Source organism: Echinops telfairi, unplaced genomic scaffold (genome assembly GCF_000313985.2).
Source record: "Echinops telfairi isolate 266 unplaced genomic scaffold, ASM31398v2 ScPeMD7_60;HRSCAF=208, whole genome shotgun sequence".
NCBI lineage: Eukaryota > Metazoa > Chordata > Mammalia > Afrosoricida > Tenrecidae > Echinops > Echinops telfairi.
The window spans coordinates 38,669,077-38,684,459 of NW_022103958.1; the positions used below are offsets into that span (position 1 = coordinate 38,669,077).

At 39.4% G+C, this 15,383-nt stretch overlaps 1 protein-coding gene across 4 annotated transcripts in view; it reads left to right on the forward strand.

Annotated features, from left to right (window-relative positions):
- BTBD10 (BTB domain containing 10) overlaps positions 1-15,383 on the forward strand; it is a 74,005-nt gene that overhangs the window by 52,631 nt on the left and 5,991 nt on the right. For all 4 annotated transcript variants that reach the window (XM_004711557.2, XM_045291133.1, XM_045291134.1 and 1 more), the window contains 3 exons: positions 628-748; positions 8,650-8,847; positions 11,876-11,986. In XM_004711557.2, the coding sequence (XP_004711614.1) occupies positions 628-748; positions 8,650-8,847; positions 11,876-11,986 (430 nt within the window). The remainder of the gene's footprint in view (positions 1-627; positions 749-8,649; positions 8,848-11,875; positions 11,987-15,383) is intronic.

Below are 15,383 nucleotides of genomic sequence, written 5' to 3' on the forward strand. Positions count from 1 at the left end.
GGCTTAAGTGGAGAGCAAATGTTTTGAGAATGATGATGGCAACAAATGTACAAATGTGCTTGACACAATAGATGTGTGTATGGATTGTGATAAGAATTGTATGAGCCCCCAATAAAATGATTTAACATATATAGTTGTTTAGAAAAAATCATGTAGAAGGGGAACTATATATTAATGTATTAACTAACATGCCCAACTAGAAAAATGAATAAAGAATGAGGAGACCCGAGTTTGGATCTTAGCTTTGCTGTTAAATAATTGGAATATTGGTAGTCATTGAATCCATCTGGGCCTATGTTTTCCTTATTTGTGAAATGTGAAACTTCATAGGTGAATTAAGGTTCCCCTAATGGTTGTGTGCTTGGCTGCTAACCACAACGTACCAGTTTGAGCCCATGGGGGAAAGGTGAGGCTTTTACTCCTGTAAAGAATGACAGTCGCAGAAACCCACAGGGGCAGTCTGCCCGGGCCTGTAGAGTTGCCCTGAGTTGGAATTAACTGGATGGCAGTGAGTATGGTTTCAGTAATTTAAAAAATTCATAATTCTGACATATCAGAGCTCCACTGACATTTTTCAGCTTTGTGCTGTAGATGCTTTATGCATTCTTTACTTTTTTTCTTTTCCAGGATTACTATAAGACGGGAATAATCCGTTGTCCTGATGGCATATCTATCCCTGAACTGAGAGAAGCATGTGACTATCTTTGTATCTCTTTTGAATATAGTACTATTAAATGTAGAGATCTCAGTAAGTATAATGCTTTGTGAATTTTTTGTAGAGCTATTATATATTGGAATGAAATACAAGAAAGTACTAGTTTACCTATTAGACTTCAAATATTTGTTTAATTGTAATATAAAGTATTCTAGTACATAAAGGGTATTTACAGAAGTGTATTTATAGAGCTTGTGCAATTTTCCACTTTTTAAAAAAACTGCTGATTTAGATTTTCGCAATCACCAATTGCCAGTTTCTTTGACCTTGCTTGAAAGCTATTGCTCAGTGTCACTCTTCAAATCAGGTAATATAAAAGTTTTTAGTTTTTGTACTTAACATGTAAGATTATACCCTGAACTCTATGGAAGATACAGATAATTCTTAAAGGTAATAGTTATCATTAAAGATTCGAGATTGAATCCCTAGCTTTCATTTATACTTGTATGGATATCACACAATAAAGTGTATAGTTTTATAATATATATACATCACATATATATGTGTAATGTATCAGCACTAAAGAAGCATATGGGGTGGTATCTAATTCAAGTATTGGATACCAAGACAGGAGATTGGATGGGGAAGCTTTCCCGAGGAAAAGGTATTCCAGGCAGAAAGGTTATCTTATTGAGAAGCAAAAAAGATTACTGTAGGGAGGAACTGACTTCTCATTCTTCTGTCATGGAACTTAACCATATAGTGAAAGAAATCCATGAGATAGTAGCTCCCCCACAGCACATTAAGGGGCAGGGAGGGGAGGAAATTTGACTGCATAGGTTTGTAGGGAAGTGGGACCAAACACTATTGGGTTTTCTATTTGTGAAATTTCCCTCCAGTGACTTTTTATGAACGGGTTGGGTATTTTCAGCTCTCTCCCACGACTGGGAAGAAGATCCTCCCAGCCAGTTTTGGTGAGATCATACTCCATGCAACCTTTCGGTAAAGCCATGTATGGGGATTCTCATTTTACTATTCATTTTTACTCGATTAAGGCAGTGAATCAACAACAACAAAAAAAACCAGAAGGTGGAAAATGAAAAAACAGAAATAGTTGCTCCCACCTAGGTTGTTAAATGTCTTCAAGGCCCATATTCTCATCTCAAGTAAGCATTGTAATCCAGAAGACGTTTTGCGACCTGGGACTAAACTCAAAAATAAGAGTCTAGGGCCAAAATAAATTTGAAAATGTAGTGTCCTTAGGTAAAGGTGGTAGATAAAATGATTTTTTTAAAGCACCAGTTCATGAAGCCCTAGGAAAAAAGGCACCATCATGTAGTCTCATAGGGCAACAACCAAAGACCAAAACTTGAAGTTCAGTCAGCCTGGTGAGAAAGGGAGAAGATTTGCCTCTGAAATCACTGAAGGGGACAGATGAGGCTCACTCATATTTTCTTCTTCTTCTCCCTGTTTCTCTCCCTCTCTCACTTAACTCTCGTTCTCAGTCTTGCTTTTGTTTCTGAGTTTGTGCTATTAAATCAGTTTGGACTTTGAAGATAGGGGTAATAATACCCTTTGGACTTGGTGCCCAGTGTCTGGCAATTAGAATGGACTCATAATGCATATTTTAAATTAAATCAGTATTAAATTTTATTTAATATTAATCATTATGTCAGTATTAATGGTAATTATTGTAGCAACATTTCATTATTTCATGCCATAGTGTTAGTACCATATTCCATTTTTTTGGTCTTCTCTAATATTACTTTTTGCCTTCCCCATGTTTTGTAAACTCCAGACCCAGATATAATCAAATCTGACCTTCTGTCCATTTTGTGGCTATTTGGTGCCATCAAGTTGATTTTGACCCATAGTGACCCTGTGTGACAGAGTAGAACTACCTTATAGGGTTTTCTATACCACAGGAGCTATAATGGATGGTTCAGTGGGTTAAACACTGGGCTGCAAACCACAAGACTGGCAGTTCAAACCCATCAGCCACACTATGGGAAAAAGATGCTGCTGCCTGCTCCTGTAAAGATCGACAATTTCAGGAACCCTCGTCAGAATTTACATGATAGCGTGCATTTGGTTTTGGTTTAATCTGCCGGAGATCCGATTGTCCGGTCTTTGTCCCACAGAAGAGCTATGTGGGCTCAGACAAACTGCCATCCTCTCAGGGCTCCTGTGCTCATTCAAACCCTTCCGAAAGAAAAGTTCTTGTTAAAAAGAAAACACAAAAAGGAATTCTTTTAAGTTAATTATTTTTACTCATTACTGATTTGACTTTTGCTTCAAAGGCCATGACTTCCCAGTTATTTATTCTTTTTTCTTTTTTAGGTAATTTTGTCTTTTTTTTTTCATATAGTTTTTTCTCTGGGTTTGTTTATTTGAATAATTTTATTGTTCTGTGCATAAAATACTTAAATTTTGAAAATGCTAACATATAAGAAAGTTACTGAGTTTTATACATTTATATTTAGCCATGTCATAACACCCAATTTATTTCTAATAGTCTTTCAATTGATTCTCATGTATTTCATTTCTTGATTCTTAAATATTTCTTACAGCCCTGTTGTAAATAACACTTTTATATCTTTTGTGTGATGTTCATTTGACTAGAAGAATTTCACAATGTTAAATTTAGAGTTGATTTTGGCATCCTTATCTTTAAAAGGCAATTTTAAAAATTTCACTGTGAAGTTACTCATTTCTTCTTGGCTCTTTCTTGCTCTGGCATTTTGATATTCTTCTTAGAGGTCTTCTGTTTATAATCTTTTCACTTGTTCCCTGGCCCTTCATCCCTTGAGTATGTCTTTTCCCTACTCTTCTCTTAACTTACTATGTCGTACAGAATCTAGACATTCATCTTAAATGATTCTAATCCTCTCTCCGACTTCAATCATGGCTACATACTAAGGATACCCAGTTCTATAACTTCCATCTTTCTCCTGACTACCAGCTACGTGTTTTTAGTTTACTATTTAACTTGGCTTTTTTTCTTCTTAATCAAGCCTATAGCATGTACATTATTGAACAAGTTACACATCATCCCTATCCTTATGGAGTTTACAATCTAGTGGGGTGTTCAACAAATAAATAAAAGCCAAAAAAATAACGGAATAAATCAGATGCTGTGGGAAGTGTATAATAAAGGGCCAGTGGAGAATCATTGGCTGAATTAGTGATATGAAAACTATTAACTTGAAAGATTGACAGAGAGGCAAGAGGCTGCTTCTACCAGGCAGTAGAAACAAGTATTTGCAGAGACGGTCAAGTAGGAAGGAACATGATACGTTTAGGGAAGTGAAAGGAGGCAAGTGTGGCCGCAGTAGAGGGAGGGAACAAGAAGAATGAGGAATGAGTCCACAGACATAGGGAGAAGACAGTGTATTTATTGATCCAGTAATTAAAGATGGTCTACTCTGTGTAAAACACTGTTCTAACTTCTGGGAATGCAGCATGAACAAACCAGGAAAACTTATTCTTTTGGAACTTCCATTTGTGGTAAGGAAGGCAGATAGTAGACAAATTATATAACAGAAAGTCTATTAGATAGGAATGAGTTTTAAACCCATTGCCTCCAGGCACTGGTGAGTCATAGTGACCCTGCAGGGCTAAGTAGAACTGCCCTCTAAGCCCTAAGGCTGGAGTCTTTAAAGAAGTAGACTACTGCAACTTTCTCCTGCAGAATCCCTGGTGAATCTCTGGTGAGCTTTAACCACCAACTTTCAGTTAGCAGCTGAGTGCTTAATGACTGTACTACCAGAGATCCTTATAATTAGTGCTAAGAAAAAAAAGTTAAGGATAGGAGATATAGTAGCCAGGAACAGAAGATGGAAATAAAAAGAAGTCAAGGCTTCTGGAGAGGAAGACCCACCATATATACTAGTGTATAAGCCAAGTTTTTCAGCACATTTTAAATGCAGTTTTTGTGGTAAAATCAGTTGCCTCGGCTGATATGTGAGTCAGCTTATCCTCAAGTGTATACGATAAGTAAATTATAAGCAGAGGTTAACAGTGAGTACAAGTGTTGAAGGACCTTCTCTGGCATGTTTGAGAGCATTAAAGAGGCCAGTAGCATTTGAGTAGAGTGAGTGAGTGCGACAGGAATAGGAAATTAGGTCAAAGAGGAAATAGGGGAGCTAGGTTATATGGGCCAGTAAGATCTTTGGCTTTTACTCTGCATAAGGCTGGAAACCCAGTAGATCACTTTGGACAGACTCATAGGTGTGCTAGGCTGCTGTGTTGTGCCATTTTATGGGGCTCTATTCACACAGCAGCGTAGAGCTGTGCAGTGCTATAGTCCTGATCTGACATAGAGTTCACTTTGGGCTGTTGTATTAGAAATTGGGCCAAAAGGAGAATTAAGGCATAAGCAAAGAGATCAATTAGGAATCTCTTGCCATTAAGAGATGGTGGTCTCTTGGATCAGGGTGAAAGCACTAAGAAGTGGTCAGATTGTGAATCTGTTGAAAGGTAGAATTTACAGGATTTGATTTTGGAATAGGGAAAACAGAAGAGGACTGTAATGAACTAGAAGTGTGGGATTACAATAAATTGAGATGGGAGAGTCTCTGGGGAGCAGAAACTTAAAAGCTTGATTTGGACATCTGAATGGAAATGTTGAATGGGCCATTGCGTCTACACATGTCTCAAGTTCAGGAGAGAAATAGAAGCACTCTCACTCTGTGAAATACATAAGAGAGGGCTTCAAAAAGTTTGTGGTAAAATGAAATTAAAAGATAACAGAATATCTTTTAATATATAAATATATACTTTTTTTTTCTTATAAAAAATTCTGCACAAGGATCTATAACCTCCATTTGTACAAAATGTTCTTACATGAAATTTGGCATTTGAGGTTTTTATTCTAAAGACAGTAGATGTCATGAAATGTTTAGATGAGACATAAATTATATTTGGCAGCTAGGAGGAAAATAAATTACAGTGGGGTGAAGCACATGTTGGGGAAAAGTAATTAGAAGGTATTTGCAATAGTTACAAGAGAGTTAATGATGACTTGGACTAAAGTGGGTAGAATGGGGCTTGAATGTGCTCTGATTAACTGTTGCTATGTTACAAACTATCCCAGACTTAGTAACATAAACTACAGCCATTTCATTATGCTAGCTGATTCTGTGGGTTGGGCATTTGGACAGAGCGCAGTGGAGGTGGCTTTTTTCTGCTTCCAGATGTCCAGGGCCTCATCTGTGAAGAATGAAGGACTGGGAGTAACTAAAGTTGAAAGGCTTCTCTGATCATATATTAGGCACCTAGGCTGAGATAAGTCTGGGCTCAGCTAAGACTGTTGAGCAAGTTACTTACGTAGAGATTTTCCACGAAGTCCGAAGGTCTAGAAATTGGGTCTAGGAGGGGATGTTCAGAGAGTAAGTGTTTCTAGTGAATAAGGCAAAAACTGCACGGCTTCTCTTGGCCTATCTTCCAAAATCATGCACTGTCATTTCTGCCCTATCCTGGTTACAAGCAAATCAGGATGACTAGCCTACATTCAAAGGCAGGCAAGTTAGACACCACCTCCTATGGGGAAGTGACAAAGTTCCATTGTAGAAGAACTTGTGATATGGAAGAGTTTGCTGCCACCTTAGGTAAGTGTCTTCTGCCAGCGAGGGGGATGGCAGACTTCAAGACAAGTGTAAGAAGTACAGTATACTCAGTAGGAAAGAATGGTTGAGGAGGTGAGAGAGGAATCTATAACTCATTTCTTTATTCTATAAATATTCAAGTGCCTTATATGCCTGACATGGTTCTGTTATAATTTGGGGGACTTCAGGGCATGATGGTAGTATTTATTGATTTGGGACGCACCACAGAGAAGCAGAAATAATAAATTCAATTTTGTACATTCTGAATTTGAACTGCCTATGAAGTGGCATCCAAATTGAGATTTCTAGAGGGCAGTTGGATTTTATTTGTCATAAGAAAATAGGAGTCAGACTGGTAGAGATAAATTTAGGGATTTTAGTATAAGAAAAGAACTTAATTGTCCTAAGAAATGTCAATATTTAATAGACATTTATTTAATAGACATCTCCTCCTGTCTAGCTGGAGGAGAAAAAGTTGGTAAAGTAACTGAGGAAGACCACCCAGAGAGTTAGAAAATTAGGGATTAGAAGGATTAGGACCATTGTCTAATGGGGCAGTTCAGTCAGTTGACAGCATAATTTGCAAAATGATGATCAGCATTCTAGTGAAATGAGAAGCAGCTAGGGTTTTTAAAAGCTTTTAAGCAGCTAAGACACAACAAAGGATTTCAACTCACCAGGAGCAGAACAGTTAGAAGGTAGCCAAAAACACAGGAAAAACAAGTGTAGAAGGACTGCGGTGTCCTCTAGCCTGAGACCAGAAGAACTAGATGGTGCCCAGTTACCACCGCTGACCATTCTGATTGGGACCAGTAGTTAGTTCCAGATAGAATATAAGCAAAATGTGAAGCAGTGCTCATATTCTTATTTAAAAGGAGAGACAGAAAAACAGACAGACAATCTGAACAATAGACAACAGAAAACCCTGTGAGACTATTGCCCTGAGATACTCTATAAACCCAAACATCACCTTTTAGCAAAATAGCCCACAAAGTAAAAGATTATCTAGAAGATTGATGCTCTACTTAAAAGCCATCATCAATATGAGACCAAAGTGTCAATAGTTACTCAAAAACAAAGAGACACAGACAACAAGCAGACACACAGAGAATGCTGACATTGTGATCAGTGTAACCACTGTCGCCAGATCATTTGTGAGGGAACTGTCAAATGGAAACCTAACATGCTGTGTAAATAAATGCTTTCACCAAAACTCAATAAAATATTATTTAAAAAACTATTGGTATCAGCAGAGTGAAGAAAAAGGCAAACCAAAACCAAAGAAATAATTAGTCCAAAGGACGAATGGACCCTCATCTCAACCACAGCCTTCACTACTCTGATACCAAAAGAACTACGTGGTGTCTGGCTCCCACCAATCAACCACTGTGATTGGAACCACAGAATGGGAGAAGAGTGTAGAACAGAATTTTAAATCATAGAAAAGACATGACTTTTTGGTGTGACAGAGACTGGTGGAAACCCTGAGACTGGCCTTTAAGACACCCTTCAGACCTGGAACTGAGCCCACCTCTGGGGATCACTTTGCTGCCAAATAGCAGGCAGGCCTGTGAAGTGAACAGTACCATTCGTGAAGAATCCGCTCTTGAGAACATGAAACCCAAAGGGCAGCATTTGCCCTCAAACAAGGCTTAACAGAAAAGAAGGGGCAGGAAAGAAGGATGAATGGATATACATATAGATATAGATATAGATGGATAGAGAGAGCCTCAGAAAAGAGTACAGTTTTACTGAGGACATTGCAAGTGTTATAAAACGAATGTTTAACCGAAAACTAATTTCCTCTGTAAACTTTCACAATAAAAACATTCGGTAACATAAAGATATATCAGCACTCATTCTGAGGAGCCTGGGTTCACAGTGATTAGCACTTGGCTGCCAACGAAAAGGTCGAGCTCGCTCACTGGCCAGCTTCCCGACAGGAGAAACACTCGCTTGAAACACTGCAGGGTAGCTTTGCTGTGACGCAGTGGTCACTATGCGTTAGAATGGACTCAGTGGCAGTGGGTTTGGTGTGCCTAACATAATTGCACATATTCATGGGGCAGCATGATAAAGTAAAAATTACTTTATTATGAATTAGCAATGGAGTTCTAATTTTGATTTTTAAAGTTAATTTATTTTATAACCTTAAGCAAATTACTTCATGGTGTGTAAAATATGGGATTGTGCTGGGTGCCAATAATTAGCTCTTCTTGCCATAAGATTTTATAATTCTCTATTAACTCTTCCCTAGGGAAATTTAGTGACTGAAGAAAAGCCATTATATTGTCTGTAGTGTCCCAAAATACATAGATGCTGAACTAATTTTTTTAAGTATGTTGCTTCTGGTAAAACTATCAGGATTTTTTGTGGGTTTCATTTCAGGTGCCCTAATGCATGAATTATCAAATGATGGTGCTCGTAGACAATTTGAGTTTTATCTGGAAGAAATGATCCTTCCTCTCATGGTGGCTAGTGCCCAGAGTGGGGAACGAGAATGCCACATCGTGGTGCTTACAGACGACGATGTCGTTGATTGGGATGAAGAGTATCCACCACAAATGGGAGAAGAGTATTCACAAAGTAAGTATTTTGGCATGTTTTCTCTTTCTTGAATCAACAAATTATCTTTTCTGATATTAATCACAGGATAATTTCTATAAAGAAAGTATATTGGGTCCTTAACACACACCAAATCAAAACCAAACCCATTGCCTGAGAGTCAGTTCCAATTCTTAGTGGGACTGCTTCACAGGGGTCCTGTAAATTTTTAGGGGAGTAGACTCTAAATCTTTCTCACACTAGTGTGCTTGAACTATTGACTTTTGGGTTATACCAGCATGGTGCTTTACCCACTACTCCACCAGGGCTCCCTTTCCACATCCAGGGATCAGCAAACTGTAGCCTGTAGCCCTAATCAGCCTACAGTGAATAAATTGTATTGGCACACAGCCGCACGCATTCTCTTACATCTTATTTACGGTTGCTGTCATGCCACGTGGCCGAATTGGGTTGTTTTTAACAGACCTGGTGGCTTGCAAAACCTAAATTATTTACCCTGTAGCCCTTTATAGAAAACGTTTGTCTACCCTTGCCATACACAGGAATGATTTGTTCTTTGCTGAGTATCTGGATTTTGACGGACCCCCCCCCCCCCCTGTAAGGATCCCTGGTGGTATAGTGGTTTTGTGTTGGGCATTTAACCACAAGGTCAGTTCAAACCCATCAGCTTGGTCAGCAGTAGAAAGACGGGACTTTCTACTCCTGTAGAGATAGAGTTGGGGAAACCCACAGGGGCAGTGTCTACTCTGTTGTTATCAGAATTGACTCAGTGGCAGCGAGGAGTGAGCTTTCTGTATTATAAAAATATATATATTTTTAAATGAATTTCTCTATATAAAATAGAGTTGAACTCACAGATTTTCCATGTAGCTTTAAGTTCTAAGATACTTATTTTTAATATCAGGTGTTTCTGACCTTACGGAAAGCTTTATGGAACTATAGTTCTCTTAGGCATTTCTGACAAAATAGCTTGCTTCACTTGAATAACAACCACCACCTTTTTTTCTACTTCCAAATCTTTTCTAATTAAAGCCTACTGATTTTTTTTTCTTAGAAAATTTATCTTTTATTATTTCTCTTGATAAACCCAATGGAGTATTTTTGACCAGTTTCATCATTTTGGAAAAAGAAAGAATTGTGAAAGAATGACTTATGGAGAGAATAAAGTAGTTTAGCATCTGTGCTGTGGCCTGTTGACACAACTAAAATTAGAGTTTAAGTGGAAAGTACAGGAGCATAGAGAGCGTCAAAACCTTGGCGCTTCTGATATTCCTCCATTTATTTACCCTTTCTAAAAGAAAAACAAAACACAATCCAAATGATTTTCATTTTGACTTAAGATTGTCAAAAGATTATTTTAAAACAAGTTATAGTAGCACATTTCAGGATTTACATTAAGATGCTTCTTTTGAATGATGTTCTTAAATGAGTGTTATGATTCTTTTATTGTTGTGATAGTTGTTCTGATAGTTCTTATACTCAGTCCTAGACTTATTGTCAATAGTGGTTTTCTTTAGCAATATGTAGAATAACCCATGGAATAAAAATAGAAAGAATTATATTACCAAGAATCAAAAGATACATACTAAGAGAGAGGAATGGACAAGATTACAATTAATATTTTATTTTTGAAAACATTTTGACTGCACAAGAGTGGAACCAACTCTTAACTACAACCAAACTCACCGCCATCAAGTTGATGCTGACTCGGTCACCTTGGAGGGCAGAACTAACTGCCCCTGTGAGTCTAACTCTTCAGGGAGTAGAACGCCACTTCTCTGCCCCTCGGAGGGGCTGGCGGTTTCTACTGCTGACTTCATGGTTAGCCCTGTGCCTTCAGGCTCCCTGAACCAACGATAGGACATAGGAATTGTAGTACACTGTAGAGGAATTACAATAGACGTGGTTTTTCCCTTTTAATTCCTTAACTTTCCTTGTTTTTGGAGTTTAAAGAATATATTATTTTTACCTTAAGCGTTGAAGGGTAACGAGACTGAAAGCATTCTTACATAATTTGCCAAAATGCATTTCTTCTTACTCTTAAGGTGCTTAAAACTTAAAAAGGATTCATTTGAAGAGATAGAGTTCTCTGCCTTATTTTCCAAAATAGGACTTTGTGATAGCATCCCATTTTGAGACATCAGAAAATCTTGATGTTGAAGTACCAGTAACATTGAAGATATAATAACAATCACAAAATTACTCCATGAGTGGTGTCTGTGGACATTTTTTCCTCTTCGTGGCTCTTAGAAACCAGCGCGTTTGGTTTGTGAGTGTGTTTTTCTTTTTTTGAAAAAACCTTTGCAGTTCACCTTTTAAGGGAGATAACTCCACCTGAGAATCAGAAGGCGAGGAAGGCCCATCACCCTAACTCCCTGAAGTTCCCAGCACATTTGGAAGACTCAACATGTTGTTAGTGGAATGTCTGCCCTTTGCAAAGCCAGTTTGCTCTAAACAAACTAACCTGAGCAGAACATGCTTGAATCTGCCATCTTTAACATCAGTATTAAATGGGGCTGTTCGCCTGAATGAAAAAGTTTGTGGGGAGGGTCTTTACATTTTGGGGGAATTATTAATAGTTGCTCAATCCATGAAATATATTTTAAAAACCTGTTTATACAAGGCAGTGTCACACACACACACACACACACACACAGACTAGGCCTTTTAGGCATAGCAGAACCTTTTACTTTGCCTGCCTGACAATGATATAATATTGATAGCTTCTTTTGGTTCTTTTCTTTGAAGAAATTTGGGGGGGCAGATCCCACTCCAATAAGGCTGTGATATAACTTTCCAGGAGATTCTTCTTATGGATTGGGTTCCCTGACGTTATCAAAGCTTTTCAACCTACGTAGACATTTGCTTTACATTAACTGTACTGAGCGGTTGTCCTGTCATGTTGGCTAGTCATCCTTTGGCATCAGTGCATCCATCCATGATTTGGACTTTTTAACTTGTCAAGCCCCCTTTGATGTCCAGATAAATTTAACTTCCCACCTAGTACTTTGATCTTAATAAGAATTTTTTTTTGTCTTTTTGTTTCCAGTTATTTATAGCACAAAATTGTATAGATTTTTCAAGTACATTGAAAACAGAGATGTGGCCAAATCGGTTTTGAAGGAGAGAGGTCTGAAGAAGATTAGATTGGGAATAGAAGGTAAGATAAAATGAGGTTAAAGCCATTGGATTCGTTTAGACTATTATGTGAATGCTTTGAGCTTTGACATAGTGATTACTATTTATGCCATAGACCTATAAATCATGAAATCCTGTTTCTTTCATCTTAGACAACATACAGAAACCATTAAAAACCTATGCATTGATTCTGACTCATAGGGACACTGTTGTACAGAGTAAAACTGCCCCATTGGATTTCCAAGGCTGTAATCCTCATAAAAGCAGAATGCCACATCATTTTCCCTCAGAGAGGCTGATGGGTTCAAGTTGCCAACCTTGCAGTTAGCAGCCGAGTACTTAACCATTTGTTCCACTAGGGCTCCTTACCTTAATGGCACTTATCTCTAAATGGTATCATTAAACATACTTATTATTTCAGTTTTTCCCTTTCCTTTATTTACGCCTTTCCTTTCCACCCAGACCAGAAACCCAGACCACTGCCATCACTCATGTTGATGCTGACTCAGATCCCATCGGAGGAAGTAGAACTGCCCCTTTGGGTTTCGGAGGCTGTAAATTTGCTCCCTTAAGTGAGCAGAAAGTCTCACCTTTCTCCCACTGAGCGACTGGTAGATTCTAACTGCTTACATTTTAGCGTACAGTCCGACACATTACCCACTCACTGCCATCAGGGTTCTGAATGTCCTACAGTAAGATTATTTTGTGCCCTCGTCACTTGGTGTTTCTCAGGAGTCCAATTATTAGAGTTTGAATGTGCTGACTTTTGTGGGACCGAGATTGTGAAAACCCTCCCTGTGTCCCAGATTAAAGTTGTCAGAGATTGCATCTTGCTTGGAACCAGTCAGTGCTCAAGGAAGCAGCCCTCAGGAAACTAAAGCGTGCTTTGCAGGGGTGAATCTGCTGCCCACGTCCTCTTGTGGGTGCTGCCACTGTGAGGACGAAGGGGCACTTGACCCAGCCGTCGTGTTCTCTTTCACTCATCTGCATGTGGAAGCTGAGCTCTGAATAACGAAGACCGAAGGATTGCGGCCTTTGAATCATGGTGTTAGCAAAGAGTATTGAACAGACCACGGACTGCCAGAAGAAGAGACACATCTCTCTTGGAGGAACCACAGCCAGAATGCTCTGAGAAGTGCACATGGGGAGACTTTGTTTCACATCCTTTGGACATGTCATCAGGAGAGCTCAGTCCCTGGGAAAAGATACCTTCTGTGGTAAAAGTAGAAGGGCAGAGAAAAAGAAGAAGACCACTTTTGAGATGAATTAACACAGGAGCTGCAATGGTGGGTTCACATGCAACAATTGGAAGCATGGTGCAGGACCAGGTGTTCAGTCTTGTGTACATAGGATCAGGATGAGTTGGAACCAACTGGGTGGCACCTGACAACCAATACTGACTGCATTGGTGTATAAGGGACAATGGGAGGAAATGGGCAGAGCTTGGATATGTGAAAAGGGATCCCAGTCAGTCCTATCTCAGGCCTAGTCTACTTAATTAAAAGCAGATAGCTGAGTGACAGGGCAGGTGTTCTTAAACAGGGAAAACGTTTTGGGTGGTGGCTAGGAAGTATAATTCCTGCCTAAATCTTTATACTACAGTTCCCACTAAATGATTCTTAGACTCTTTTGTTTGTTTCTTAAACCTCTCCCTTAGTGTAACAACACCTCTCCATCAAAGTTGGGTTCTAAGGCAGTTTAGGATTATGGTGGTTCTCTACACTAATTAGTAGACCATATTTGAGATGGCCTTACTCCCATCACCAGGAACCTTGTCCTGGGCTCAGTGGAATGCACTCTGTCAAAATATTTGACTGTCTTTTATCCAAAAATTAAGGAAAGAAAACCTAAAATAAATGATATTGTTCAGTAGCCACAGAACATAGAAAGTTAAAGACTAAGTGAGGAGGGTTGACTGAGCTAGGATCTTTGAATGACTACCTCGTCATCCGTGGGTAGGAGTGCAAGACAGTAGTACGATTAGCTCTTACCACTGATGGTACAGAAGGCTGGATTTCCCAGTTAGGTCACACTGTGGACATATTTGCACACTTCAGTCTATAAGATAAAAACCAGCTGCAAGAAACTCTGAGCTTCTCTTCATTTAATAGAATATCATGTATTCAAGCTTCTCTTCCATCTGACCTGAATCTGTTTCCAAATATTACCTCCCAGTGTTCTTCAGTACAGGCTCCCTCCTCCAGTTAGACTTGTCTCAGCGTCTCTTACCCATAACTTATATCAGAGATTCTTTAAAAAGTTCACAGAAAACACGTGTTCTGAAAAACTATGCATATATTTTGAAATCTTTTTTGCACCTGTGCTACCTTGTTATGTCAATAGAATCTGGCTTGAGGCACTAAGAAAGATAAGGCATAGTTTGATAAGAACCCGTATCATCATGAATTCTGCTAACATTTCATATGTTTTAACAAATTTTGTAGGAATCGAACCAATTTGTTACCTTTTAAAAAATTGCTCTGGTTTTACACTCCATTTACTGTAGAATTTTCGGGGTTTAATATTCTATATAATGTAGAAGAATTGGGCACCCTGGTGGCACAGTGGCCAAGTGCCTACTTGCCAATCGAAAGCTAGGGCCCACACTCACTAGCCACTTTGCTGGAGAGCCGTGGCAGATGGCCTCTGCAAACCCTTTCAGACCCAGGAGCCCTACAGGGCAGCCGCCCCGTCCTTGCAGTTTCACCATGAGCCAGAAGGACCCAGCTGCAATGCAGTTGGCGTCTTCTTTGAAGAACCACTGCATGTTAGAACCAAAGACATGTTCGGTTTTTTCAGTGTTGGTTCAGGAGTTCTGTTAGCTTGGTCTCTGAATCCAGTCTGTACACATGGGGAGGGGGTAGGAGGGTTCTTTGTTCAGAGACTGCTGTACGTCGCAGGACTTGACTTTGCTGTGGTATGATGTGGAGTTAGTTCTCTATGTCTTTCCTACTTTAGCACCCTGAAACAGCCAGTAACCCACTATCGGTTGTATCTTTTGTCTCTGCTAGTCCGAGGCATTCCCCTCACCCTGCCGCCCTTGCAGGTGATTCCATTCCCGAGTGAGTCCCTTTTGACACAGTCTTCCCGTGCACCACTGTGGTCTTTTCACTGCCTCCCTGTCGTGTGGCCCACTAACTCCCATATCCATTGTATACTGCTCTGGAACATCAGACTAGAGTTTTCTAAGATTCGCTCCGGCCCTGTGTTCTATGGGGCTTTACCCAGACCCATCCTGAAACACCTGTGATGAGTGTGCACTCCCGATGGTAGCAGGTAGGCTTGCCTAGTGTCTAAGCTGGCCCAGTCCCTCCTCTTCCCACTTTTTGACTCATCCCGACTGTAATACCTCAGCTGCTGTGCAGAGTTCTGATATTTCAGTCTGTGTTTGTTTCTATTGGTTGTTCAGTGAGCTCGTT